Source organism: Coregonus clupeaformis, chromosome 39 (genome assembly GCF_020615455.1).
Source record: "Coregonus clupeaformis isolate EN_2021a chromosome 39, ASM2061545v1, whole genome shotgun sequence".
NCBI lineage: Eukaryota > Metazoa > Chordata > Actinopteri > Salmoniformes > Salmonidae > Coregonus > Coregonus clupeaformis.
In genome coordinates this window covers 9,602,143-9,629,931 of record NC_059230.1, presented here as the reverse complement: position 1 = coordinate 9,629,931, position 27,789 = coordinate 9,602,143, and the positions used below count along the sequence as shown (strand labels likewise).

At 49.6% G+C, this 27,789-nt stretch overlaps 1 protein-coding gene across 1 annotated transcript in view; it reads right to left on the bottom strand.

Annotated features, from left to right (window-relative positions):
• Nucleotides 1–10,165: 10,165 nt before the first annotated feature.
• The window catches only part of LOC123482856 (low affinity immunoglobulin gamma Fc region receptor II-b-like), a 45,427-nt gene continuing 27,803 nt past the window's right edge, over nt 10,166–27,789 (bottom strand). The window contains exons 2-4 of the mRNA XM_045211806.1: nt 18,491–18,766; nt 10,247–10,489; nt 10,166–10,188 (exon numbers count right to left, since the gene is read on the bottom strand). Coding sequence (XP_045067741.1) covers nt 10,166–10,188; nt 10,247–10,489; nt 18,491–18,766 — 542 coding nt within the window. The remainder of the gene's footprint in view (nt 10,189–10,246; nt 10,490–18,490; nt 18,767–27,789) is intronic.

The following is a 27,789-nucleotide window of genomic DNA, read 5'->3' as shown; positions in this document are numbered from 1 at the left end:
AATGTCTGGCTGTAGTCTGGGCCCTGGAGTCCCTTCGGTTCTATCTCCTGGGCCGACGTTTCATGGTGGTATCTGATCACGCCCCTCTGCAGTGGATGGCCAAGAACAAGGAATCAAACAGTAGAGTAACCAGATGGTTTTTGAGCTTGCAACCGTTTAACTTTTCTGTTGTCCACAGGGCTGGCAAGCACCACGGCAATGCGGACGCCCTCTCCCGGCGTGATGCCTTCTTCGCTGCCTTTACCCCGACGAGGACGTCGGTCCCGAGGAGGGGGATGTGTGATGTCACGAGAGGCTGTGTCCTGGAGGGACGTTACATCCCCCTGAGGTGGCTGCAAACCCAGACAGCTATGGCTCCATCTGCTGGTATGGTCGGGAACTCCAACCCTCTATGGCCAATCTTCCCACGCAGCTGAAACCAATCAGGAGCTGATGAGCTGAAGGTTTGTTGAAGGGAAGAGACACGGTCTCCAAGCTGGGCTCTCTGGAGGACAAGAGTGCTGCACGTCCACTTCCATGAGGAATATAAGGATTTGGAGATACTTACCTTTGGGAATACTCACCTTTGGATATATGCACCTGTGGAAATACGTGGGGGACATTTGGAAGGACGTTTTGCTGGGTTGGCCACTAGCTGCAACGTGGAAGACAGTAAGACTGGGGAAAAGTTATTTGAGCGAGGGAGAGTTATGATTTTGGATGTGGAAGAGACATCCCTGAACTGTTAACCCTTAAGAGCCACCAGAGAACAGTATTGTGTTATACTTTCGTTAGTTTCCCAAGCCCTTTAATAAAATCCTTGTTTTGGTTGAACCTGGTCTCCTTGCACTACTTGAGCAATCCCGCTGAAAGCTGTGTAGCCTCTCGTGACGTCACAGCTTTCATAGCATGTAATGTGTCTTCTCAGTCATGTTGAGATTGGTCGACTACTATTGCTTTAATGTATTGTTATTCTCATTAATATTGTTGTTGTAGTTGCTGTTAATGGTAATCCCATTTACACTACTACTATTATTATTATTGCTGTTGGTCCCACCATTTTTGTTATATGTATACTTTGACAATGTTAGTAATTTAACTTGCCATGTCAATAAAGTCTATTGAATTGAATTGAATTGAGAGAGAGAGAGAGAGAGACTTTTGACTTTTTGTCTTTCTTTAATGGTACATCCTCATTTCATTAAAACCTCACCCCACCCCCCACCCCCTAAAATAAAATAAACAAATTACCAATATGCCCTGTACTCGCTCACCTTTTCCTCTACCCCACGACACAAAAACACCACCACACATCACAATGACCCAAACCTCACCACTTCTACAACCGTATATCCAGACCATCTTCCCCAGCTATACAGACAGCCCATATGTCTTGAAACATCTCCACACTTTTTATTATTTTATAAAACTCAAATTCCACCCTAAGGCGTGCAGAGACCCTCCCATTAAATAATAGTAAAGGGTCTGTTATCCCCCCACCTTTGACACTGTTCCTCCTTGTTATCCAAATAGCCAACTTTGACTGAGCAAACAGAAAATTCAACAACACACTTTTTTCCTTTTCCTTATTTGAATACCTGTACCCCATTATAAACATCCCCACAGTAAAACAGTAAAACCCACCCCTAACCTCTCACACAGACATTCCAACTGAGACATTAAAGGCATTAACCTGGCGCACACAGAAAACACATGAATCACAGTTTCACTCATGACACAGAACGGACACCCCTGTCTGACTCCCGGTTCAACCCGTGCCAACCAGGTGTTAGTGGCCAGGGCTCCATGTAGAACCCTCCACTGGAGGTCCCCTGACCTCTTTGGTACTGGGAGTTTGTAGAGCCCCCTCCATCTGAAACCCACCATACTCTCCGCCCCACATGCCCCCTGCCACTGATGTGCCTTCACTCCTGTTAGGATCCTAAAGTTCCTTACCTTAATGCAGAGGTTGTAGAGGGCTTTACCTCCCACCCCCTCAAACTCCCCCAGGCTCGGAGTGTTAAAATGTAACAAGTCCTCCAGACCCCCTTGCCAGTCCCCAGTCTCTGCCGTCACGTGCAGTGGCGGAAACATTGCTGGCCCCTCCCCCTTTGGCTGCTCAAACACCCCCCTTACCAGCTCAGACAGTGCCTCCTGGACTTCCCCCAAGAATCTCCCCAGCAGCCTAAGAGATGTTAGTCCTGTTTGTTTTGCTAGGACTTCTGGGGTTTTCCATCCATCCTCTCCCAGCAGTCACAGGTCACCCAGACTTAGTAATCCCGCTGCCATCAGTCGCCTCTTCAGGGTGGCTGACTGAACCGATCTCTGTGCCGCCTTTAGTCGGAATGCAGCCACCCTGCTCTCCAGTTCCACCAGGCCCTGTCCTCCTTCATTTACGGACATATACAACACTGCCGCCCTCAGCCAGTGATGGCCCGACCAGAAAAAATCCACCAGCTTGCGTTGCAGGTCTGCAAGCAGCCCGGCGGGGGGGTTGAGGACAGCCAGTTTATGCCACAGGGAAGATGCCACCAGGTTGTTGATTATCAGCACCCTTCCTCTATATGACACCTGGGACAGGATCCACCTCCACCTGGCCAGTCTTGACACCATTGCCTGTGACAAACCCTCACAGTTCTTCCTGACCCACCTCTCCGAGCCCAGGTACAACCTAATATTTTAAGCCCTTCACAACCCCACTGCAACCCCCTGGAAGCAGAGGAGGGGCCCTATCCCCCAATGCCCCACATAACAGAGCTTTGCTCTTTCCCCAGTTTACCTTAGCTGACGAAGCTCCCTCAGACACCTTCAGACTATTCTCTAGTGCCTGCATATCCTGACCATCACAGAAACGTCATCTGCATACGCTGACACTGCTATGCCTGTCCAGCACACTCCCTGCAGTCTCCTGCATAGCAGGCCCAAAAAAGGCTCAATGGCTAGTGTATATAACTGCCCTGATAGAGGGCATCCTTGTCTAATGCCCCGCCTCACCCAGACTGGCCTACTGAGCCCCCCTCCCACCTTGACCATACATGATGCCCCAGCATACAACATCTTCACATAGGCCAAAAACCTTTCCCCAAACCCAAACACAGACATCACATTAAACCGATACTCATGGTCCACTCTATCAAAAGCCTTCTCTTGATCTAAAGAGACCAGTCCAAAGTTCACATTAGAACTTCTCGACAAGTCCAACATGTCCATGATTAAGAACAAGTTGTCCATGATTAAGCGTCCTGGTACGCAATATGTCTGGTCCTTGTGTACTATAGAGTCCAGATGGGACTTTAGTCTGTTAGCGAGGACCTTGGCAAATATCTTGTAGTCCGCACAGAGCAATGCCACAGGCCTCCAGTTCCCTTTTTTGGGCAGGAGAGTCAGAGCCGACCGCCGGCAACTCATCGGCAACTCTCCTACCCCGACGCATTCACACAACACGCAAAAGAAGTCCAGTCCAATTATTTCCCAGAATTTTTTATAAAACTCCACTGGGAGTCCATCGACCCCCGGTGCACGGCCGGGGGACATCTGGGTTACGGCCTCTGCCAGTTCATGGGACAACAGGGCAATGTCCATTTCATCCCTTTGTACCAGAGAGAGCTTAGGGAGTTCGGCAAAAAAATAACTGAGCACACATAGGATCACACAGTTCTGCCTTATACAATTCAGTATAAAACTCCACATTCCGCTCCCGCATCTCCCCCACCACAGAGGTCACCTGCCCATCCGAAAGCCGAAGACAATGAATACCCTTGGCTTCACCGCTCTGTCTTTCCAAACCAGAGAAGAAGGAGCTGGGAGCATCCATCTCCTTGAGCATGGAGAACCTAGCTCTTACAAGTGCTCCCTTTGCTTTAACCTGTAAAAAACTGCCCTGGTCCCTACGTAGTTCAGCTAGATTAGCCTGGAGGCCTACATTGCCTTGCCCCACCAGCTCCACCTCCATCTCACTAATACTACGTTCGAGTTCCCTCAATACTCTCTTCGCTGCCCCCACCTTTCCCAAAAAGTCTGGAAACCTGAGCAAAAAGTGGCATCTTGTAAGAGCTTTACATTAAACTTCCAATAGGATGCCTGCCGAGGCCCTGGTGAAATAGACAGCCGAGCCATGGTTATGTGATGATCCGAAAAACCCACCGGGAGAATGGTAGCGCCCAACAGCCTATTGCTCTGATTCCTGGACATGTACAATCGATCAAGACGGGCTGCACTCACCCTAGCCCCAAAGACCTTCACCCATGTATACTGTCTTGTGTTGGGATGTCTAGTTCTCCAAACATCAACTAGGTCAAACTGATTAATAATGTCCCTTAACACCCCCACTGAGCCTGAATGAGGCTCCTCCCCATTTCTGTCTTTCTTAAAATCCATCGTACAGTTCCAGTCCCCGCCGACCACCAGCGTCTCCTCAGGCGCTACCTGTGAGAATTCCTGTCTAAGACACCCAAATAGATGACCCTCTCTCCCTGTGTTAGGCGCATACACATTTATAAAGACAAAACCCCTGTTGTTAATTTCTGCCTTTACTACAAGCAGTCTACCCGTACACAGCTCTTTTGAGGAGCAAATTTTTACAGACAGACCGGTACAAAAAGGACTGCCACCCCTGCACTAACATTTGTCCCATGGCTCAGCACACTTGCCCCTTTCCACCAGAGCCCCCAATCAACATCATTCACCACATCACTATGCGTCTCCTGCAGAAACAACACTTGTACTTTTTTTTGTTTTACATATTCACCCAACACACTCCTCTTTCCCGCATCTCTGGTGCCATTAATATTAAGCGAGCCTAACCAGAGAGTCTCCATAAGAAGTGGGAGAAAAGCCAGCAAAGAAAGAGACCAATAGCAAAGCTCAAAAAGCTCCAGTGCCAGAAAGAAACCTTTCATCTAAACAGAGCCTGAAGGTAGACACTTACGCACGGTAGTGACCCAGGTGGTAAGGGTAGGTAACAACACATCTGTCACACTGATCCTCAACACGGGGGCCTCTCAGGGGTGCGTGCTCAGTCCCCTCCTGTACTCTCTGATCACCCATGACTGCATGGCCAGGCACGACTCCAACACCATCATTAAGTTTGCCGACGACACAACAGTGGTAGGCCTGATCACCGACAACGATGAGACAGCCTATAGGGAGGAGGTCAGAGACCTGGCCGTGTGGTGCCAGGACAACAACCTCTCCCTCAACGTGACCAAGACAAAGGAGATGATTGTAGACTACAGGAAAAAAAAGAGGACTGAGCACGCCCCCATTCTTACTCGACGGGGCTGTAGTGGAACAGGTTGAGAGCTTCAAGTTCCTTGGTGTCCACATCACCAACGAACTATCATGGTCCAAACACACCAAGACAGTCGTGAAGAGGGCACGACAAAGCCTATTCCCCCCTCAGGAGACTGAAAAGATTTGGCATGGGTCCTCAGATCCTCAAAAAATTCTACAGCTGCACCATCGAGAGCATCTTGACTGGTTGCATCACCGCCTGGTATGGCAACTGCTTGGCCTCCGACCGCAAGGCACTACAGAGGGTAGTGCGTGCGGCCCAGTACATCACTGGGGCCAAGCTTCCTGCCATCCAGGAACTCTATACCAGGCGGTGTCAGAGGAAGGCCCTCAAAATTGTCAAAGACTCCAGCCACCCTAGTCATAGACTGTTCTCCCTGCTACCGCACGGCAAGCGGTACCGGATTGCCAAGTCTAGGTCCAAAAGACTTCTCAACAGCTTCTACCCCCAAGCCATAAGACTCCTGAACAGCTAATCATGGCTACCCGGACTATTTGCACTGCCCCCCCACCCCATCCTTTTACGCTGCTGCTACTCTGTTAATATTTATGCATAGTCACTTTAACTCTACCCACATGTACATATTACTTCAACTACCTCAACTAGCCGGTGCCCCCGCACATTGACTCTGCACCGGTACCCCCCTGTATATATAGCCTCCCTACTGTTATTATATTTTACTTCTGCTCTTTTTTTTCTCAACAATTTTTTTTGTTGTTGTTTTATTTTTACTTTTTTTGTTATAAATAAATGCACTGTTGGTTAAGGGCTGTAAGTAAGCATTTCACTGTAATGTCTGCACCTGTTGTATTCGGCGCATGTGGCCAATACAATTTGATTTGATTTGATTTGACCCACTTCCTCAACCTAAACCATTTCCTGGGTGAGACGACAGCATGCCCCTCATTTTTCATTGCATGTTGCACTGATCTTATAAACTTTCCCGGATCGCAAAGAAAAGCCTCAAAATTAACTTTTTTCCCCTTAGTCTCCTTCAGGAACCTTGACAGTTCCGTCACCGTGTACTTTGACCCCTCTGACTGACTGGCTGTCAGCTCTGGACCCATGGAGGAGGAGTCTGAAAAGAAATATTCATCGGCTTCTTCCTCAGACTCACCTTCCTCCTCCTCATCTCCATCTCCCAACCTGACCACCTGTCCTTCCTCTCTAGTCAGCCCCCCAACACCAGCCTCTGCCCTCCCACCTCCTTTCTTCTCCCCCTTTTTCCTCTTCCGCTTGACACCCTCCTCCACCCCTCCTAGTCGCTTACCCTTCCCCACTACTCTCCTCATCCACTAACATAACCTGACTAGACCCAGCCTCATCTACACCACCATCTATAGCATGACTAGACCCAGCCTCATCTACACCACCATCTATAGCATGACTAGACCCAGCCTCATCTACACCACCATCTATAGCATGACTAGACCCAGCCTCATCTACACCACCATCTATAGCATGACTAGACCCAGCCTCATCTACACCACCATCCATAACATGACTAGACCCAGCCTCATCTACACCACCATCTATAGCATGACTAGACCCAGCCTCTGCTGCCTGTGTCTCATGGCCTCCTGCACGTTGACCTCTATTTCCCCCACTGGTGCTTGTACCCTCACCTTGTCTACGGCCTTTATGTGGGCACTCAAAGCTCTTATGCCCCAAATCCCCACACTCAAAACACTGTAGACTATCTGTGCTGGCAAAACCTGCGTAGAGCCCCTCCCCATGCCTCACTTTAAAATACACATTTAACTGTTGCTCATTGTTATTCAGAAACATGAACACTTGCCTCCGGAATGAAAGAACGTGCTTGACGACATCTGCCTGAAAACATGCCAACAGTACACGAAAACCACCAGCAAACTTACCAAAACGACTCAACTCCTTCCTGAGGCAAATTTGCAACTACCACCCTGGTCAAAGGAGTAGAAAGAGGAGAAATTGGCACCAACACATCCCTTACAAATATTCCACTTGAAATGAGCCTACCCACCAAATTTGCTCTTTTCATGAACACAACCACAGCTTTGTTCATTCTGGACGCGGAATGTATATATTCAGCTCCTACCTGTTCGCCGACCGCGAGCAGAACCTCCTCCACCTTAATTCCATTATCGGGAACACACCTGAATCCACGCCGTAACGACAGCGTCTCCTCCGCGCTAGGCTGCGAAGCCATCGCTCACCTGAATCCACGCCGTAACGACAGCGTCTCCTCCGCGCTAGGCTGCTAGGCTGCTAGGCTGCTAGGCTGCTAGGCTGCTAGGCTGCTAGGCTGCTAGGCCGCTAGGCTGCTAGGCCGCTAGGCTGCTAGGCTGCTAGGCTGCTAGGCTGCTAGGCTGCTAGGCTGCTAGGCTGCTAGGCTGCTAGGCCGCTAGGCTGCTAGGCCGCTAGGCTGCTAGGCCGCTAGGCTGCTAGGCCGCTAGGCTGCTAGGCTGCTAGGCTGCTAGGCTGCTAGGCTGCTAGGCTGTGAAGCCATCGCTCACACCTCACCGTTCAAAACCCCAGGAAACTAAACCTCTGGCCTCTTCCTCTCTAACTTGGAAAATAAAAAACAGTACCTCAACTACCTCAACGAGCCGGTGCCCCCGCACATTGACTCTGCAACGGTACCCCCCTGTATATATAGCCTCCCTACTGTCACTTTATTTTACTGTATATATAGCCTCCCTACTGTCACTTTATTTTACTTCTGCTCTTTTTTTCTCAACACTTTTTTTGTTGTTGTTTTATTCTTACTTTTTTTATTTAAAATAAATGCACTGTTGGTTAAGGGCTGTAAGTAAGCATTTCACTGCAATGTCTGCACCTGTTGTATTCGGCGCATGTGACCAATAAAATTTGATTTGATTTGATTTGATTTGAAAATTGGCAAAAAACACAAACATTTCTTTCCACAGGGCCGTGGGGTGAGACAGGGATGCAGTTTAAGCCCCACCCTCTCCAACATATATATCAACGAATTGGCGAGGGCACTAGAACAGTCTGCAGCAACCGGCCTCACCCTACTAGAATCTGAAGTCAAATGTCTTCTGTTTGCTGATGATCTGGTGCTTCTGTCACCAACCAAGGAGGGCCTACAGCAGCACCTAGATCTTCTGCACGGATTCTGTCAGACCTGGGCCCTGACAGTAAATCTCAGTAAGACAAAAATAATAGTGTTCCAAAAAAGGTCCAGTTGCCAGAACCACAAATACAAATTCCATCTAGACACCGTTGCCCTAGAGCACACAAAAAACTATACATACCTCGGCCTAAACATCAGCGCCACAGGTAACTTCCACAAAGCTGTGAACGATCTGAGAGACAAGGCAAGAAGGGCCTTCTATGCCATCAAAAGGAACATAAAATTTGACATACCAATTAGGATCTGGCTAAAAATACTTGAATCAGTTATAGAACCCATTGCCCTTTATGGTTCTGAGGTCTGGGGTCCACTCATCAACCAAGAATTCACAAAATGGGACAAACACCAAATTGAGACTCTGCATGCAGAATTCTGCAAAAACATCCTCCGTGTACAACGTAAAACACCAAATAATGCATGCAGAGCAGAATTAGGCCAATACCCGCTAATTATCAAAATCCAGAAAAGAGCCGTTAAATTCTATAACCACTTAAAAGGAAGCGATTCCCAAACCTTCCATAACAAAGCCATCACCTACAGAGAGATGAACTTGGAGAAGAGTCCCCTAAGTAAGCTTGTCCTGGGCCTCTGTTCACAAACACAAACAGACCCCACACAGCCCCAGGACAACAACAACAACAACACAATTAGACCCAACCAAATCATGAGAAAACAACAAGAGAATTACTTGACACATTGGAAAGAACAAACAAAAAAACAGAGCAAACTAGAATGCTATTTGGCCCTAAACAGAGAGTACACAGTGGCAGAATACCTGACCACTGTGACTGACCCAAATTTAAGGAAAGCTTTGACTATGTACAGACTCAGTGAGCATAGCCTTGCTATTGAGAAAGGCCGCCGTAGGTAGACCTGGCTCCCAAGAGAAGACAGGCTATGTGCACACTGCCCACAAAATGAGGTGGAAACTGAGCTGCGCTTCCTAACCTCCTGCCAAATGTATGACCATATTAGAGACACACATTTCCCTCAGATTACAGCGATCCACAAAGAATTCGAAAACAAACCCAATTTTGATAAACTCCCTTATCTACTGGGTGAAAAACCACAGTGTGCCATCACAGCTGCAAGATTTGTGACCTGTTGCCACAAGAAAAGGGCAACCAGTGAAGAACAAACACCATTGTAAATACAACCCATATTTATGTTTATTTATTTTCCCATTTGTACTTTAACTATTTGCACATTGTTACAACACTTTATATATACATAATATGACATTTGAAATGTCTTTATTCTTTTGAAACTTCTGAGTGTAATGTTTACTGTTAATATTTATTGTTTATTTCACATTTGTTTACTATCTACTTCACTTGCTTTGGCAATGTTAACACACATTTCCCATGCCAATAAAGCCCTTAAATTGAAATTGAATTGAGAGAGAGAGAGAGAGAGAGAAAGAGAGAAAGAGAGACAGAGACAGAGAGAGACAGAGAGAGACAGAGAGAGACAGAGAGAGAGAGAGAGAGACAGAGAGAGAGAGAGAGACAGAGAGAGAGAGAGAGAGAGAGAGAGAGAGAGAGAGAGAGAGAGAGAGAGAGAGAGAGAGAGATAGATAGGGACAGAGAGGAGAGAGAGAATGTCTTGAGAAGAAGAGCTCCTGAATCTTTCAGCATAAAAATAAATGTTTTGTCACCAGAGAGAGAGAGAGAGAGAGAGAGAGGGAGAGAGAGTGGTAAGTTTCTCATATACCATGGCTGCCAGCCAATCAGCATTCAGGTCTCGAACCACCCAGTTTACAATGCAGGTTTTAGCACAACTTAACAGTGTTAAGAAGGACCAAATAATCTGAATGTCAAGGTTTGTCATATTCTCACCTGTCACAGTCATCCAGCTCTCTGGTGATTCTCCTTCAGAGTTGGTACACTTGTAGAGTCCTTCATCTGACTTGGATACTGCAGGGATGGTCATCTCTCCTGTAGTCTCAGTCCTGATGAGGGATCCATCTTTGTAGAAATCAGCTTTGAGGTTAGAGGGAGTTCTCTGATATCTGCAGCGCAGAGTCACAGAATCTCCCTCAGTCACAGGAAGGGCAGGGATCTCCAGGATCACAGCACCAGCTGTATATAATATATAAACATATATAAACAGGTCTCTCCAGGATCACAGCACCAGCTGTATATAATATATAAACATCATATATAAACAGGTCTCTCCAGGATCACAGCACCAGCTGTATATAATATATAAACATCATATATAAACAGGTCTCTCCAGGATCACAGCACCAGCTGTATATAATATATAAACATCATATATAAACAGGTCTCTCCAGGATCACAGCACCAGCTGTATATAATATATAAACATCATATATAAACAGGTCTCTCCAGGATCACAGCACCAGCTGTATATAATATATAAACATCATATATAAACAGGTCTCTCCAGGATCACAGCACCAGCTGTATATAATATATAAACATACATAAACAGGTCTCTCCAGGATCACAGCACCAGCTGTATATAATATATAAACATCATATATAAACAGGTCTCTCCAGGATCACAGCACCAGCTGTATATAATATATAAACAGGTCTCTCCATGTCACGATAGTCTAAGGAGGAGGACCAAGGCGCAGCGTTGAAGGTGAACATATTTTATTTAATAGAGTAATCACCCGAACAAAACAATAAACGATACATGCAGTCCTACGGTACAAACCAAAAGGAACAAGATCCCACAACCACTGTGGGAAAACTGCCTGTCTAAATGTGGTTCCCAATCAGAGACAACCAGCAACAGCTGACACTCGTTGCCTCTGATTGAGAACCACTCTGGCCAACATAGAAATTCAGCAACTAGAATACCCAAAGGAAACTCACACCCTGGCTCAACATACAAGTGTCCCCAGAGCCAGGGCGTGACAATACCCCCCCCCTAAAGGCGCGGACTCCGGCCGCGCCAACCAAACACCACAGGGGAGGGACCGGGTGGGCACTCCGCCTTGGCGGCGGATCCGGCTCCGGGCCTGATCCCCACTCCCTCTCCAACCCCCCAAAGGACCCCTGGTCCGGTCTGGCCCCGCTGGCCGGAGCTGGACTGCACACTGGTGGAGCGGATTGCTCTAGCTCCGGCGTGAAGCAGCTGACCGGTGCCGGACCAGGCACCGGTGGAACAGGCACGGGCCGTGCCGGACTGACGACGCACACCACTGGCTTGGTGTGGGGAGCAGGAGCGGACCGGGCTGGCGACGCGCACCATTGGCTTGGTGCGGGGAGCAGGAGCGGGCCGGACCGGGCTGGCGACGCGCACCATTGGCCTGGTGCGGGAGCAGGAACAGGCCGGGCCGGGCTGGCGACGCGCACAATAGGCTTGGTGCGGGAGCAGGAACAGGACGGGCCGGGCTGGCGACGCGCACCATTGGCTTGGTGCGGGGAGCAGGAGCAGGCCGGGCCGGGCTGGCGACGCGCACCATAGGCTTGGTGCGGGGAGCAGGAGCGGGCCGGACCGGGCTGGCGACGCGCACCATTGGCCTGGTGCGGGGAGCAGGAACAGGACGGGCCGGACTGGCGACGCGCACCATTGGCTTGGTGCGGGGAGCAGGAACAGACCGGACCGTACTGGGGACACACACCATTGGCTTGGTGCGGGGAGCAGTGTCACGGTTTCGGCCGAGGCTGCCTCTCTCCCTTGTTCGGGCAGGCTTTGGCGTTCGTTGTCTCCGGAATACTAGCTGCCACCGTTGTATGTTTCATGTTCGTTTGCTTTTGTCTGATTGTTGTCACACCTGTTTTCATTTAGTGTCATTAGTGTCCTATTTAGTTCTCGTTGTGTTTGTCAGGTGTTGTGTGTTATTGATTGTTGTCTGTCGTGTGTAGGGCTGATGTTCGCTATTTCGCTCGGTTGAGCTTCCCTCCACTGCGTGGAGTGTTTACGCACCTGTGTAGTGCGCATTTGTTTTGTTCGCCTTCGTGCGTTATTTCGCCTACGGGCAAGTGTTCTCGTATTTCCTTGTTGGAGAGTTACTAAAGTCTTTTGGACTATACTTCGGTGTCCTGCGTTTGATTCCACCACTACACCCACCTACAGCACGCGTGACAGAATAACACACCTTAAAATGGAATCAGCAGGAGCCGCAGCAGCCCAGACGACGCTGGAGGACCAGGTTCGGGAACAACGGGACCAGATCCTGCAGATGGGGACCGCACTGCAGGAGGTGATCACCACCATTCGAGGCTGGGGAACGCTTCCACCGCCACCCTCCCTGCCAGCACCATCGGCCAGTCCGCCCATTCCAGCACCGGAACCCCGAGGAGTCCGACTCTCGCTCCCGAGGTCCTACGATGGAACCGCGGCCGGGTGTCAGGGATTCCTTCTCCAGGTGGAGCTGTACCTGGCCACCGTGCACCCGGCGCCCTCGGACATGAGAGCGTTTCCGCCCTGATCTCCTGCCTTTCCGGGAAGGCATTGGAATGGGCCAACGCGGAGTGGAGGAGGATCGACGCGACACCATCACGTACGACGAGTTCTCCCGCCGCTTCAGGGCGGTGTTTGACCATCCCCCGAGGGGAAAGCGGCGGGGAGCATCTGGTCTTCCTCCGACAGGGGAGGAGGAGTGCGCAAGAGTTCGCCCTCGAATTCCGTACTCTAGCGGCAGATGCAGGGTGGAATGATCGGCTCTGTCGATCACTACAGGTGTAGTCTACGAGAGGACGTCCGTCGGGAGCTGGCTTGTAGGGACACCAGCCTCTCGTTCGACCAGTTGGTCGACATGTCCATCAGGCTGGATAACCTACTAGCTACCCGCGGGACGTTCCGAGGGGGTCCGTCCCATTTCACCCTCCAGCGCCTCCGAGCCGTGTCCCATGGAGCTCGGGGTGCTGGGCGCTAGAGAGAGGAGGGGTCGGCTTACTAGGGGGTCCATCCCCTGCACCAACTGTGGTCGGGGGAGGACACACCGCGGCTAGGTGCTGGGGATGGCCTCCTAGGGGAGAGGACGACAGGTCCCGCACTGGGGATTCCTTCCAGGTGAGTAGGCGCCCCACTCACCCAGAGCTCTCTATTGCACATTTCTGTTTGCCTGTGAGTTTTCCACAGGTAGCACCTCATTCCCAGCATAAGGCGCTGGTAGATTCAGGCGCGGCTGGGAATTTTATTGATAAGAAATTTTGTTTAGCTTTAGGGATTCCCCTTCTTCCTGTTGATGTCCCTTTCCCCGTTCATGCCCTAGATAGCCGTCCGTTGGGTGCGGGCTTGATCAGGGAGGTCACTGCGCCACTTAGGATGTGTGCGCAGGGGGGTCATCAGGAGATGATTCAGCTATTTCTGATTGACTCTCCTGCGTATCCGGTGGTGCTGGGCATGCCCTGGTTGAGTACCCATAACCCATCTATTTCGTGGCAGGAGAGGGCTCTGATGGAGTGGTCTGCCCAGTGTGTGGGTAGATGTTTAGGCGTTTCCGTGAGGGGCTACCTCGGTGGAGAGTCCAAACCAGGTGCCCGCATTGCACGTTCCCCCTGAGTATGGGGATTTGGCTATTGCGTTTAGTAAGTCGAGGGCAACGCAGTTGCCAGCCCCATAGGCAGGGAGATTGTGCGATAGACCTCCAGGCAGGAGCTGCGCTCCCACGGAGCCATGTGTATCCTCTGTCTCAGGAGGAGAAGAAAGCTATGGAGACTTACATAGACGAATCTCTGAGACAAGGATACATACGGCCTTCCACTTCCCCTGCATCCTCGAGTTTCTTTTTTTGTGAAGAAGAAGGATGGTGGTTTGCGCCATGCATCGATTACCGTGGTCTCAATCAGATCACGGTGAAGTACAGTTATCCACTCCCGCTGATTACGACCATGACTGAGTCCTTGCATGGGGCGCGTTTCTTCACTAAATTAGATCTCAGGAGCGCGTACAACTTGGTGCGCATCAGGGAGGGCGATGAATGGAAGACAGCCTTTAGTACCACCTCGGGCCATTACGAGTATCTTGTCATGCCATACGGGTTGATGAACGCTCCGTCAGTTTTCCAATCATTCGTGGATGAGATCTTCAGGGACATGCAGGGGCAGGGGGTCGTGGTGTACATAGATGACATTCTCGTGTACTCGCCTACCCGTGTCGAGCATGTGGCCCTGGTGCGCAGAGTGTTGCGGAGGCTGGTGGAGCACGACCTGTATGTTAAGGCAGAGAAGTGTCTGTTTTTCCAGGAGTCGGTCTCCTTTTTGGGGTATCAGTTGTCTGCGTCAGGGGTGAAGATGGAGGTAGACCGGGTGTCAGCCGTGCGTAATTGGCAAACACCAACCACTGTGAAGGAGGTGCAGCAGTTTTTGGGGTTTGCGAATTACTACCGGAGGTTTATCCGGGGTTTTGGACAGGTGGCAGCTCCCATCACATCTCTCTTGAAGGGGGCCCGGTGCGTCTGCAGTGGTCTGCCGAGGCGGACAGGGCATTTGGGAGGCTGAAGGACCTGTTTACCTCGGCTCCAGTGCTGGCGCATCCGGATCCCTCTTTACCATTTCAGGTAGAGGTGGACGCGTCTGAGGCCGGTATAGGAGCCGTGCTTTCACAAAGATCAGGCGCGCCACCTAAACTCCGCCCCTGTGCTTTTTTATTCCAAGAAGCTCAGTCCGGCGGAGCGAAACTATGACGTAGGGGACAGGGAGCTGTTAGCCGTGGTACAGGCCCTAAAGGTGTGGAGGCACTGGCTTGAGGGGGCTCAACACCCTTTCCTCATTTTGACGGACCACCGTAACCTGGAGTACATCCGGGCAGGGAGGAGGCTAAACCCTCGGCAGGCTAGATGGAATACGTTTTTGACCCGGTTTACGTTTAAGATCACGTACATCCCTGGGTCCCAGAACGGTAAGGCAGATGCGCTGTCTCGGCGGTATGACACGGAGGAGAGGTCCGTGGAGCCCACTCCCATACTGCCGGAGTCGTGTCTGGTGGCACCGGTAGTGTGGGAGGTCGATGCTGAGCTCGAGTGGGCGTTACGCACCGACCCTAGTCCACCACAGTGCCCGGAGGGTCGGAAGTACGTTCCGCTCGAGGTTCGGGATCGATTGATCTATTGGGCTCACACGTCACCCTCCTCTGGACATCCGGGTATCGGCCGGACAGTGCACTGTCTTAGTGCCAAGTACTGGTGGCCCACGTTGGCAAGGGATGTGAGGGTTTATGTTTCCTCCTGCTCGGTGTGCGCCCAGTGTAAGGCGCCTAGACATCTGCCTAGGGGTAAGTTACTACCCCTGCCCGTGCCACAACGACCATGGTCCCACCTCTCGGTGGATTTCCTTACTGACCTTCCTCCTTCACAGGGGAATACCGCTATACTGGTCGTTGTGGACCGGTTTTCTAAGGCCTGTCGTTTGCTCCCCATGCCGGGCCTTCCTACCGCCCTGCAAACTGCCGAAGCCCTATTCACCCATGTGTTCCGGCACTACGGGGTACCCGAGGATATTGTGTCTGATCGAGTTCCCCAATTTACCTCCAGAGTCTGGAGGGCCTTTATGGAGCGGTTGGGGGTCTCGGTGAGCCTCACCTCGGGTTACCACCCGGAGAGTAATGGGCAGGTGGAACGTGTAAACCAGGATGTGGGCAGGTTTCTTAGAACATACTGCCAGGACCGGCTGGAGGAGTGGGCAAGGTACGTTCCCTGGGCCGAAATGGCCCAGAGTTCCCTACGCCATTCCTCCACTAACCTAACCCCTTTCCAATGTGTGTTAGGTTACCAGCCGGTTCTGGCACCCTGGCAGCAGAGCCAGATCGAGGCTCCTGCGGTGGATGAGTGGGCGAGGCGCTCGGAGGAGACATGGAACGCTGCACACGTCCACCTGCAGCGGGCCCTCCGACGTCATAAGGCGAGCGCCGATCTCCACCGCAGTGAGGGACCGGTGTACGCACCTGGTGATCGAGTCTGGCTCTCTACCAGGAACCTGCCCCTCCGCCTGCCCTGTCGGAAACTGGGTCGGCGGTTTGTAGGGCCATTTAAAGTCCTGGGAAGGTTGAACGAGGTGTGTTATAAATTACAGCTACCTGTTGAATATAAAAGTATTAACCCCCTCGTTCCATGTGTCCCTTCTCAGGCCGGTGGTAGCTGGCCCACTCCAAGAAAGTGAGATCAGGGAGACTCCTCCGCCCCCATTGGACATCGAGGGGGCACCGGCGTACTCCGTGAGGTCCATCTTGGATTCGAGACGTCGGATGGGGGTCTCCAGTATCTAGTGGAGTGGGAGGGGTACGGTCCGGAGGAGCGGTGCTGGGTGCCGAGGAAAGACATTTTGGACCCGTCTCTCCTGACGGAATTCCATCGTGGGCACCCGACACACCCTGCTCCGCGTCCTCCGGGTCGTCCCCGAGGCCGAGTCGGTGCACGTCTGGGCCGCGTCAAGGGGGGGTACTGTCACGGTTTCGGCCGAGGCTGCCTCTCTCCCTTGTTCGGGCAGGCTTCGGCGTTCGTTGTCTCCGGAATACTAGCTGCCACCGTTGTATGTTTCATGTTCGTTTGCTTTTGTCTGATTGTTGTCACACCTGTTTTCATTTAGTGTCATTAGTGTCCTATTTAGTTCTCGTTGTGTTTGTCAGGTGTTGTGTGCTATTGATTGTTGTCTGTCGTGTGTAGGGCTGATGTTCGCTATTTCGCTCGGTTGAGCTTCCCTCGACTGCGTGGAGTGTTTACGCACCTGTGTAGTGCGCATTTGTTTTGTTCGCCTTCGTGCGTTATTTCGCCTACGGGCAAGTGTTCTCGTATTTCCTTGTTGGAGAGTTACTAAAGTCTGTTGGACTATACTTCGGTGTCCTGCGTTTGATTCCACCACTACACCCACCTACAGCACGCGTGACAAGCAGGAACAGACCGGACCGTACTGGGGACACACACCACTGGCCCTACGCAGGGATCTGGAACGGGCCGGACCGGACTGGTAACACACCCCAGTACCTCTCGCCGTGCCTCTACACCTTCCTTCCCCTCTTTCACCAGTGGTCCCCGTAACCTGGCGGCCTCCTCTGCCAACCCGCTGGGCCGCTCTGTCGCGGTCTCCTGCTGCCCCGTCGTCCACGGCGTTAGCCCCCCCCTAAAAAATGTATGGGCTTCACTCCTACCCGTGGACCAGGTCTCCATACTTTTCGCCAGCCTTTCGCCCTTCTGCTTCCACGTCAAGCCCCTCTCTTCCTCACAAGGCTTGACCCAGTCGAGGAGGCGAAGGAGATCCGCTAGAGATCTCCCTGGCGATGGCTCCTGGACTTGCTGCTTGGTCCAGTCTTGGTGGGATCTTCTGTCACGATCGTCGAAGGAGGAGGACCAAGGCGCAGCGTTGAAGGTGAACATATTTTATTTAATAGAGTAATCACCCGAACAAAACAACAAACGATACGTGCAGTCCTACGGTACAAACCAAAAGGAACAAGATCCCACAACCACTGTGGGAAAACAGCCTGTCTAAATGTGGTTCCCAATCAGAGACAACCAGCAACAGCTGACACTCGTTGCCTCTGATTGGGAACCACTCTGGCCAACATAGACATACAACTACTAGAAAAACAAATGGAAACTCACACCCTGGCTCAACATACAAGTTTCCCCAGAGCCAGGGCGTGACACTCCAGGATCACAGCACCAGCTGTATATAATATATAAACATCATATATAAACAGGTCTCTCCAGGATCACAGTACCAGCTGTATATAATATATAAACAGGTCTCTCCAGGATCACAGCACCAGCTGTATATAATATATAAACATCATATATAAACAGGTCTCTCCAGGATCACAGCACCAGCTGTATATAATATATAAACATCATATATAAACAGGTCTCTCCAGGATCACAGCACCAGCTGTATATAATATATAAACATCATATATAAACAGGTCTCTCCAGGATCACAGCACCAGCTGTATATAATATATAAACATCATATATAAACAGGTCTCTCCAGGATCACAGCTCCAGCTGTATATAATATATAAACATCATATATAAACAGGTCTCTCCAGGATCACAGCACCAGCTGTATATAATATATAAACATCATATATAAACATAACATCAGCTATCTGAAACCAGATGAAACATTAAACACTATAATGTTAGTAGATGGTGTTTGTGGACATACCATGTACTGTGATGTTGACAGCATTGCTGTGTTCTCCAGACCCAGACTCACACCAGTACACTCCACTGTCTGATGATATTAGTGACACGTTGCATGAAGACCCTTGTTGTTTTCCCCAGTCAGTATTACACTCTGAAAGGATTCCTTTGTCTGGGTTCCTCACCACTCTCCATCCAGAAGAGTTCCCCTGAACCTCACAGCTCAGAGAGACAGACTCATATTCAAAGAACTGAGATCTGTCAGGACTGACAACCAGAGAGGCTGGAAGAGAGAGATCTGAGAGTAAGAGAGAGAGAAAGAGAGAGAGAGAGATAAAGAGAGCGTTATTAACAGAGCGAGAAGGTCATGAGAAGATGAGCTCCTTAATCTTTCAGCATTTTTTTGTTTTTTTTTTGTTGTAAAAACAAAATACAAGGACATATACAACTATACATGTATTCATATATATGTATATTATGTATATTATATTCAACTCTACAGGATACTACCCTCCACAACATAACCTTCACTCCAAATCAAAACTTGAAACCAACTAACAAGATTTTGGACAAAATTACCTGGAAGGGTTAGAGACTAAGCAAATACGTTTGGTGTTCACCAAAAGGCATGTGGGAGACTCCCCAAACATATGGAAGAAGGTACTCTGGTCAGATGAGACTACAACTGAGCTTTTTGGCCATCGAGGAAAATGCTATGTCTGGCTCAAACCCAACACCTCTCATCACCCCGAGAACACCATCCCCACAGTGAAGCATGGTTGTGGCAGCATCATGCTGTGGGGATGTTTTTCATCGGCAGGGACTGGGAAACTGGTCAGAATTGAAGGAATGATGGATGGTGCTAAATACAGGGAAATTCAACATTCACAAGGCCACAGGGCCAGACAGATTACCAGGATGTATACTCAGAGCGTGAGTGGACCAACTGGTAAGTGTATTCAATAAAATTTTCAACCTCTCCCTGACCAAGTGTAATACCTACATGACTACCGCGTCGGTAGCCATGAATTGCTTTGAAAGGCTGGTCATGGCTCACATCAACACCATCATCCCGGAAAACCTAGACCCACTCCAATTCGCATACCGCCCCAACAGATCCAAAGATTACGCAATTTCAAATGCACTCCACACTGCCCTTTGCCGCCTGGACAAAAGGAACACCTATGTGAGAATGCTGTTAATTGACTACAGCTCAGCGTTCAACACCATAGTGCCCACAAAGCTCATCACTAAGCTAAAGACCCTGGGACTAAACACATCCCTCTGCAGCTGGATCCTGGACTTCCTGACAGGCCACCCCCAGGTGGTAAGGGTAGGCAACAACACAACTGCCACGCTGATCCTCAACATGGGGGCACCTCAAGGGTACGTGCTTAGTCCCCTCCTGTACTCCCTGTTCACCCATGACTGCTTGGCCAAGCATGACTCCAACACCATAATTAAGTTTGCTGACGACACAACAGTGTTAGGCCTGATCACCGACAATGATGAGACAGCCTATAGGGAGGAGGTCAGAGACCTGGCCGTGTGGTGCCAGGATAACAACCTCTCCCTCAACGTGACCAAGACAAAGGAGATGATTGGTGTCTGGAGAGAAACAACTAGCTTGTGTTTGTTACATGGTGTCTAGAGAGAAACAACTAGCTTGTGTCTGTTACATGGTGTCTGGAGAGAAACAACTAGCTTGTGTCTGTTACATGGTGTCTAGAGAGAAACAACTAGCTTGTGTCTGTTACATGTCTAGAGAGAAACAACTTGCTTGTGTCTGTTACATGGTATCTGGAGAGAAACAAATAGCTTGTGTCTGTTACATGGTGTCTAGAGAGAAACAACTAGCTTGTGTCTGTTACATGGTGTCTGGAGAGAAACAACTAGCTTGTGTCTGTTACTGTCATGAGCCCTCTCACTCCACTGGGTTACCACCTTAAGTTGTTTCCACTCTGCTCACCACTCTCTCTCTACTCAGCCTAACTAGCTCCACCTGTCCCTGCTCTGCTCGGCTCTAATTACTCTGCCAGCTGCGCTGCATTACCCACTAACCTCTCCCAGTATTTATAGCCCTGTCTTTCAGCTCTCCTTTGTCAGATCGTCTGCAAAGCTCACACCCGGAACCTGTTTGCTCGCGCTTCTGGCTCACCCTGGTTTTGTGACCCCCGGACCTGCCTGGTTTTGGATCCTCTTCTGCCTCAGGAGATCCAGACCTGCTTCTGCCATTACGACTCCTGACTACTCTTCAATCCCGGTAACTCTGACCAGCCTTCTGCCTTGCTACTACGTATTTTGGATTTCCCTTGAACTGTACTGCTGCCTGGTTTCATTCCGCCCCGTTGTGTCTGTGTTTCCTCCCCCCCCCAGGACTTCTGGACCACCAACCACCGGCGTCATCGGACGATCGCTGCCACTGGGGGAGGCACAGACCCAGCACATCGGACGGGATAACCCCTGGAGCCTTCACTCACTCCCTACATCCCTTTCCCCTTAAGTTTAAATAAACTTTCTGGTGTGACGCAATTGTGGTCCTCTTGTCGTCTGTCTGAACCGTGACAGTACGATCTGACCATTATGGACTCAGCGCACACTTCCCCCGACATGGAAACCGAAGAACCTGAGCAACCCACCGCCATGCTACGCCTGGAACACACTGAGAGAGAGCTAGGCCGCATGAGCGGCGACATCACCTCTCTGCTTCAGGCCGGCTACCAACAGCATCAGCAGTTCCAGCAGCACCAGCAGCAGTCCCAGCAGCAGCAACAACAACTCGCCATGATCATTCAACTCCTCACCAACCTGACCCCAGCCAGTCTGCCCACCAGCCCTGCCCCCCGAGTTACCTGCCCCGGTCATTGCAGCCGCTGCTCCGAACCCAAGATTGGAAACCCCGAGCGGTTCAACGGCGATTCTACCCAGGTCCGGCCATTCCTGACTAGCTGCCGACTTCAGTTCTCCTTGCAGCCAAGGACCTTCGCCACGGAGGGGGCTAAGGTTGGGTATGCCATCACTCACCTGACGGGCCGAGCTCGACTCTGGGGAACAGCAGAGTTCGAACGTCAAACCCCCGCATGTGCAACCTTCGACCGGTTTGCCGAGGAGATGCTGAAGGTGTTTGACCTGGATTCACCAACCGCAGAGGCGTCTCGTGAACTGTTCAGTATTCGACAAGGCAGACGTACAGTCGCAGACCATTCCATCGACTTCCGAACCCTGGCTAGACGAAGTTCTTGGAACACACCATCGTTGGTGGACGCGTTCTTCCATAGTTTGGCTGACTATATCAAGGACGAGTTGGTCTCCCATGAACTGCCTTCCACTCTTGATGAAGCCATCGCACTGACTGTCAGGATCGACAGAGGGATACAGACCCGTCGTCGTGAGAGGGGGCGCCAAGGTCCACCTACTACCGGCATTCGGAGAGATCCGACTGGGCTCCTGTCATCTACTGCCACTCACCCAGTTCAGCTTGATCAGTCTGAGCCTATGGAGATTGGGCGAGCCTCTCTCACTCCTGCAGAGCGCCAGCGACGCTTCACCTCAAACCTCTGCCTCTATTGTGGAGGTGATGGACATCGTGTGGTAACCTGCCCTTTAAAGGGCCGAAGCTCACCGGGCATAGGGGGAGTCCGGTTGAGTTCAATGACCATCCAGTCCTCCGACCGCAAACCCCTGCTGCAAGTTCACCTCCGCCTCCCTGACTCAACTCACACCCTGGCTGCTCTGGTGGATTCTGGCGCCGAAGCCAACATAATGGACATCAAGCTGGCACGCCAACTGGGACTGGAGAACCTCCGTTTGACACCTCCTATTCCTGCCCGGGCACTGGACGGACACTTACTCGGATCGGTCACTCATGTCACGGCCCCGGTCTCGATGGGTCTGTCCGGAAACCATCAAGAAACTATCCAGTTTCACCTGCTCCCCTCTCCAGGCCAACCCCTCATCCTGGGTTACCCATGGCTCCGCCGGCACAACCCTCAGCTCGACTGGGTGACCGGGGTGATCAGGGAGTGGGGAGAGGACTGCCACCGAACCTGCCTGCTTGCCGCCGCACTACCCCCTCGGCCAGTACCTACTAACTCCGCTCCTGACCCTCCAAGGACCCTGTGTCGATTCTGCCAAGTCCCTGCATCGTTGCAGCTCTGACCTGGGCTGTTGAGGAACAGGTGCTGGAGGCTCTCCGTAACCAGCCAGGTCCCAGCACTTGCCCAGCTGACCGCCTTTTTGTCCCCGAAGACCTGAGGTCCCAGGTCGTTCAGTGGGGACATGACTCCCGCCTAGCTTGTCACCCTGGCTCCACCCGCACTTACAACCTGCTCGCCCAGAGGTTCTGGTGGCCCTCTCTGAGGAAGGATGTACGGGAATTCGTCCAAGCCTGCCCCATCTGCAACCAACACAAGTCGTCCTGCCAGCCCCCCAGCCGGATTGCTGCAGCCCCTGCCTGTGCCCAGGAGTCCGCTGGTCCCTGCTGCGCCTTGTCCTCCTCCTCCACGGCTCGTCGATGGTGGTCTGGTTTACACCGTCCGCCGCCTGCTTCGGTCCAGACGGAGGGGTAGGGGTCTCCAGTACCTCATTGACTGGGAGGGCTATGGACCTGAGGAAAGGACCTGGGTGCCAGCTAGTCGGATTGTGGATAGGACTCTCATCACCGCTTTCCACCAACGGCATCCTGATCAACCTGCAATCCGTAGGGGCCGCCCCAGAGGGGTCTCTAACCGTCCTGCCCGCTCGGCTTCCTGTCCTGTGCCTGATCCGGTCTCGGGACCTGTCCCATCTCCCGACCACGGCCCTCCGGCTTCCTCCGAGGATGAGGACGTTCACTCGGACCATTCGGAGGAGTTCTAGCCCTCCTCCGGCTCCCCTCCTCCCGCCCGGCGTGGTGTTGCTCTTGGGACTTCTGGGGCCGTCCCTTGGGGGGGGGGTTCTGTCATGAGCCCTCTCACTCCACTGGGTTACCACCTTAAGTTGTTTCCACTCTGCTCACCACTCTCTCTCTACTCAGCCTAACTAGCTCCACCTGTCCCTGCTCTGCTCGGCTCTAATTACTCTGCCAGCTGCGCTGCATTACCCACTAACCTCTCCCAGTATTTATAGCCCTGTCTTTCAGCTCTCCTTTGTCAGATCGTCTGCAAAGCTCACACCCGGAACCTGTTTGCTCGCGCTTCTGGCTCACCCTGGTTTTGTGACCCCGGACCTGCCTGGTTTTTGGATCCTCTTCTGCCTCAGGAGATCCAGACCTGCTTCTGCCATTACGACTCCTGACTACTCTTCAATCCCGGTAACTCTGACCAGCCTTCTGCCTTGCTACTACGTATTTTGGATTTCCCTTGAACTGTACTGCTGCCTGGTTTCATTCCGCCCCGTTGTGTCTGTGTTTCCTCCCCCCCCCAGGACTTCTGGACCACCAACCACCGGCGTCATCGGACGCATCGCTGCCACTGGGGGGAGGCACAGACCCAGCACATCGGACGGGATAACCCCTGGAGCCTTCACTCACTCCCTACATCCCTTTCCCCTTAAGTTTAAATAAACTTTCTGGTGTGACGCAATTGTGGTCCTCTTGTCGTCTGTCTGAACCGTGACAGTTACATGGTGTCTGGGGAGAAACAACTAGCTTGTGTCTGTTTCATGGTGTCTAGAGAAACAACTAGCTTGTGTCTGTTACATGGTGTCTGGAGAGAAACAACTAGCTTGTGTCTGTTACATGGTGTCTAGAGAAACAACTAGCTTGTGTCTGTTACATGGTGTCTAGAGAGAAACAACTAGCTTGTGTCTGTTACATGGTGTCTGGAGAGAAACAACTAGCTTGTGTCTGTTACATGGTGTCTAGAGAGACACAACTAGCTTGTGCCTGTTACATGGTGTCTATAGAAACAACTAGCTTGTGTCTGTTACATGGTGTCTATAGAAACAACTAGCATGTGTCTGTTACATGGTGTCTAGAGAGAAACAACTAGCTTGTGTCTGTTACATGGTGTCTAGAGAAACAACTAGCTTGTGTCTGTTACATGGTGTCTAGAGAAACAACTAGCTTGTGTCTGTTACATGGTGTCTGGAGAGAAACAACTAGCTTGTGTCTGTTACATGGTGTCTAGAGAAACAACTAGCTTGTGTCTGTTACATGGTGTCTAGAGAAACAACTAGCTTGTGTCTGTTACATGGTGTCTAGAGAGAAACAACTAGCTATAAATGCTTCACAGAGTTCAAGTAACAGACACATCTCAACATCAACTGTTCAGAGGAGACTGTGTGAATCAGGCCTTCATGGTCGAATTGCTGCAAAGAAACCACTACTAAAGGACACCAATAAGAAGAAGAAACTTGCTTGGGCCAAGAAACATGAGCAATGGACAATAGACCAGTGGATATCTGTCCAAATTTGAGATTTCTTGTTCCAACCGCCGTGTCTTTGTGAGACGCAGAGTAGGTGAACGGATGATCTCCACATGTGTGGTTCCCACCGTGAAGCATGGAGGAGGAGGTGTTATGGTGTGGGGGTGCTTTGCTGGTGACACTGTAGGTGATTTATTTAGAATTCAAGGCACACTTAACCAGCATGGATAACACAGCATTCTGCAGTGATACGCCATCCCATCTGGTTTGCGTCTAGTTGGACTATTATTTGTTTTTCAACAGGACAATGACCCAACACACATACAGGCTGTGTAAGGGCTATTTGACCAAGAAGGATAATGATGGAGTGCTGCATCAGATGACCTGGCCTCCACAATCACTCAACCTCAACCCAATTGAGATGGTTTGGGATGAGTTGGAACGCAGAGTGAAGGAAAAGCAGCCAACAAGTGCTCAGCATATGTGGGAACTCCTTCAAGACTGTTGGAAAAGCATTCCAGGTGAAGCTGGTTGAGAGAATGCCAAGAGTGTGCAAAGCTGTCATCAAGGCAAAGGGTGGCGACTTTGAAGAATCTAAAATCTAAAGTATATTTTCATTTGTTTAACACTTTTTTGGTTACTACTTGATTCCATATGTGTTATTTTCATAGTTTTGATGTCTTCACTATTATTCTACAATGTAGAAAAACCCTTGAATGAATAGGTGTGTCCAAACTTTGCTACTGTTATTGAGCAGGTGATGAATAAAGAGAAATGTTACTATTATAGAGCAGGTGATGAATAAAGAGAAATTTACTCACCTCCTCCTTGTACGAGGCTAGAGTATACCAGTGTCCTCAACAGCACTGAAACACACAGAGAGAACTATCATTATGTTACTGATATTACGTATTTTATACAGGATTAGTTAATGTTTGATATTGTGAGCTGCATAAGATTTGGAGGATGAGGACATTCCATGTATTTATTTCTGTCAAGGTGGGTGTCAGAAGGTCTGCGTGCCAAGATAGCTGGGGGGCCACTGGTGCTAATCTTAGAAGGAGTATGTGATGGAATATTCTGGCTAGGGTGCAACATAATACCATATAGGGTGATGCTATTGTGGTGAGGAGTGACACTCAATAATGGTTGGCACCTGTTTGATAGAATTAGCTTGGAAATAAGTATATAAGCTAAGAGATTTCCTTTGTTCAGTTAGTTCAGATAGCAATGGGCCACCCACGTGCCATTTGCTATGTGAACCCGGTACCGCAATATTAAATACTTTGAATCAACTCTCCATGTAGGTGTTTAAGTATCTTCTTGCATACTGAATTACTTGATGCCAGAGAACTCATCATAACAGATTGGCGTCCAAACGAACAGGATGCAGTTTACAGCCGAACTAACAGGAAGCAGACTTTCATTTTATTGATTATGTCAAATTCTGCTCATCTGTGGTAAAGCTGAGCTGTAACGAACGTTTGAAATTCAATATTCTTTTGAGGGGAATAGATGAGTGGTATTCAAGTACGTAAGCAGATGTAAGGAGAAATATCAAATTAGACAATAGCATGGTGCTATGATTCTAAACAGGGTTTGTTCAGAATATTTAGTAAAAACATTAACAGAGGAGAAGGAGATTGGAGTCTTTTAATGTGTATGACATTATTAAGATAGAGGGTATTGAGGTTTGAGTCCTTTGGTGTTGAATCATCATTAAGTGTGATAAAGTTAGGTTTGAGTCCTGTGGTGTTGAATCATCATAAAGTGTAGCTTTGTAAAGGTTAGAGTCCTTTGGGAAGAGGTTCAAGTCCTCAACAAGATTTGGGAAGAGGTTCAAGTCCTCAACAAGATTTATTAAAGGTTAGAGTCCTTTGTAAAAGCCCTATGAGAGAATTTGTGCTTTGTGAATTACTCAAAATGGTCAGGAGAGAGAGAGAACAATACTCATACGGCATAAAGAATCGAGCAGATACAATTAAGCCTGTTGAATCATGGCACCAATGACAAAATAGGCAAACAAAATTTTATAAAGATCAAGTTGGGGATTTGATTCAAGTATTTGATTACTAATATTGCATGAACTAATAAAAATAATGGATAGCCAACTTAGTAGACCGATATCTGGCAAGACAGTCACCATTAAGAATAAATCAGAGTTTCATTTACCTCGAAGAGAGAGAAAGGAAATGACTAAATTATTACAGACAAATCCGCAACTAAAACAAGTCGCTTTTAAAAGTATTGAAAATCAGACAATGCACGAATGGATGTTAAGTACATTAGGGTTTTTCTATGTGGAACCATATATCAGTGATTTATCAGCATGGACAGATAATGAGTATCCTCAAGAAGGTATTTTTATAAATGATAAGTTACAGATAGCTCGAAAATATATAATTTACAATATCCCCGTAAGCAACACGAAATGGGATTTAAAGAGCGCACGATGGCCTGGAAATATAATTAATAAGGAGCAAAAGTCAGCTAACGAAGTTAAGTAATTTAATGGAACAACATGGGCTATATTATGAACAAAAAGCAGAAAGTAATTTGAATCTGAGGATGCATAATAAGTTATATAAATTGGTATAATAATGTGATATAAGTTTGGATAAGAAGTTTCGATATATAACAGAATTATGTCATAGAATATCAAGGAGTGGTATGGAGAATGTGAGATTATTTTAGAGAGTAGTGGAAAAGTCTATATTTCTGGGAGGCTTGACTTTGACAGGGTTTCCGGAAGGTTAGAGAACCGTTGAGGATCCCATGACAGGAAGGTCAGTGTCCGGGAAAATAAAGTTGTTGTTTCTTGGTTCCGCTGGGAGTATGTTTGAAGAAGCTGATGTCGATTGAGAATTGTTAAAAAAACACGAAGGGATTGTTTGATGTGCGTACCTAAGGATTTCTAACGTTCTATATGGATTATGTGAAGATGTGAAAATATGATGAATTTTATGTGTGTAATTG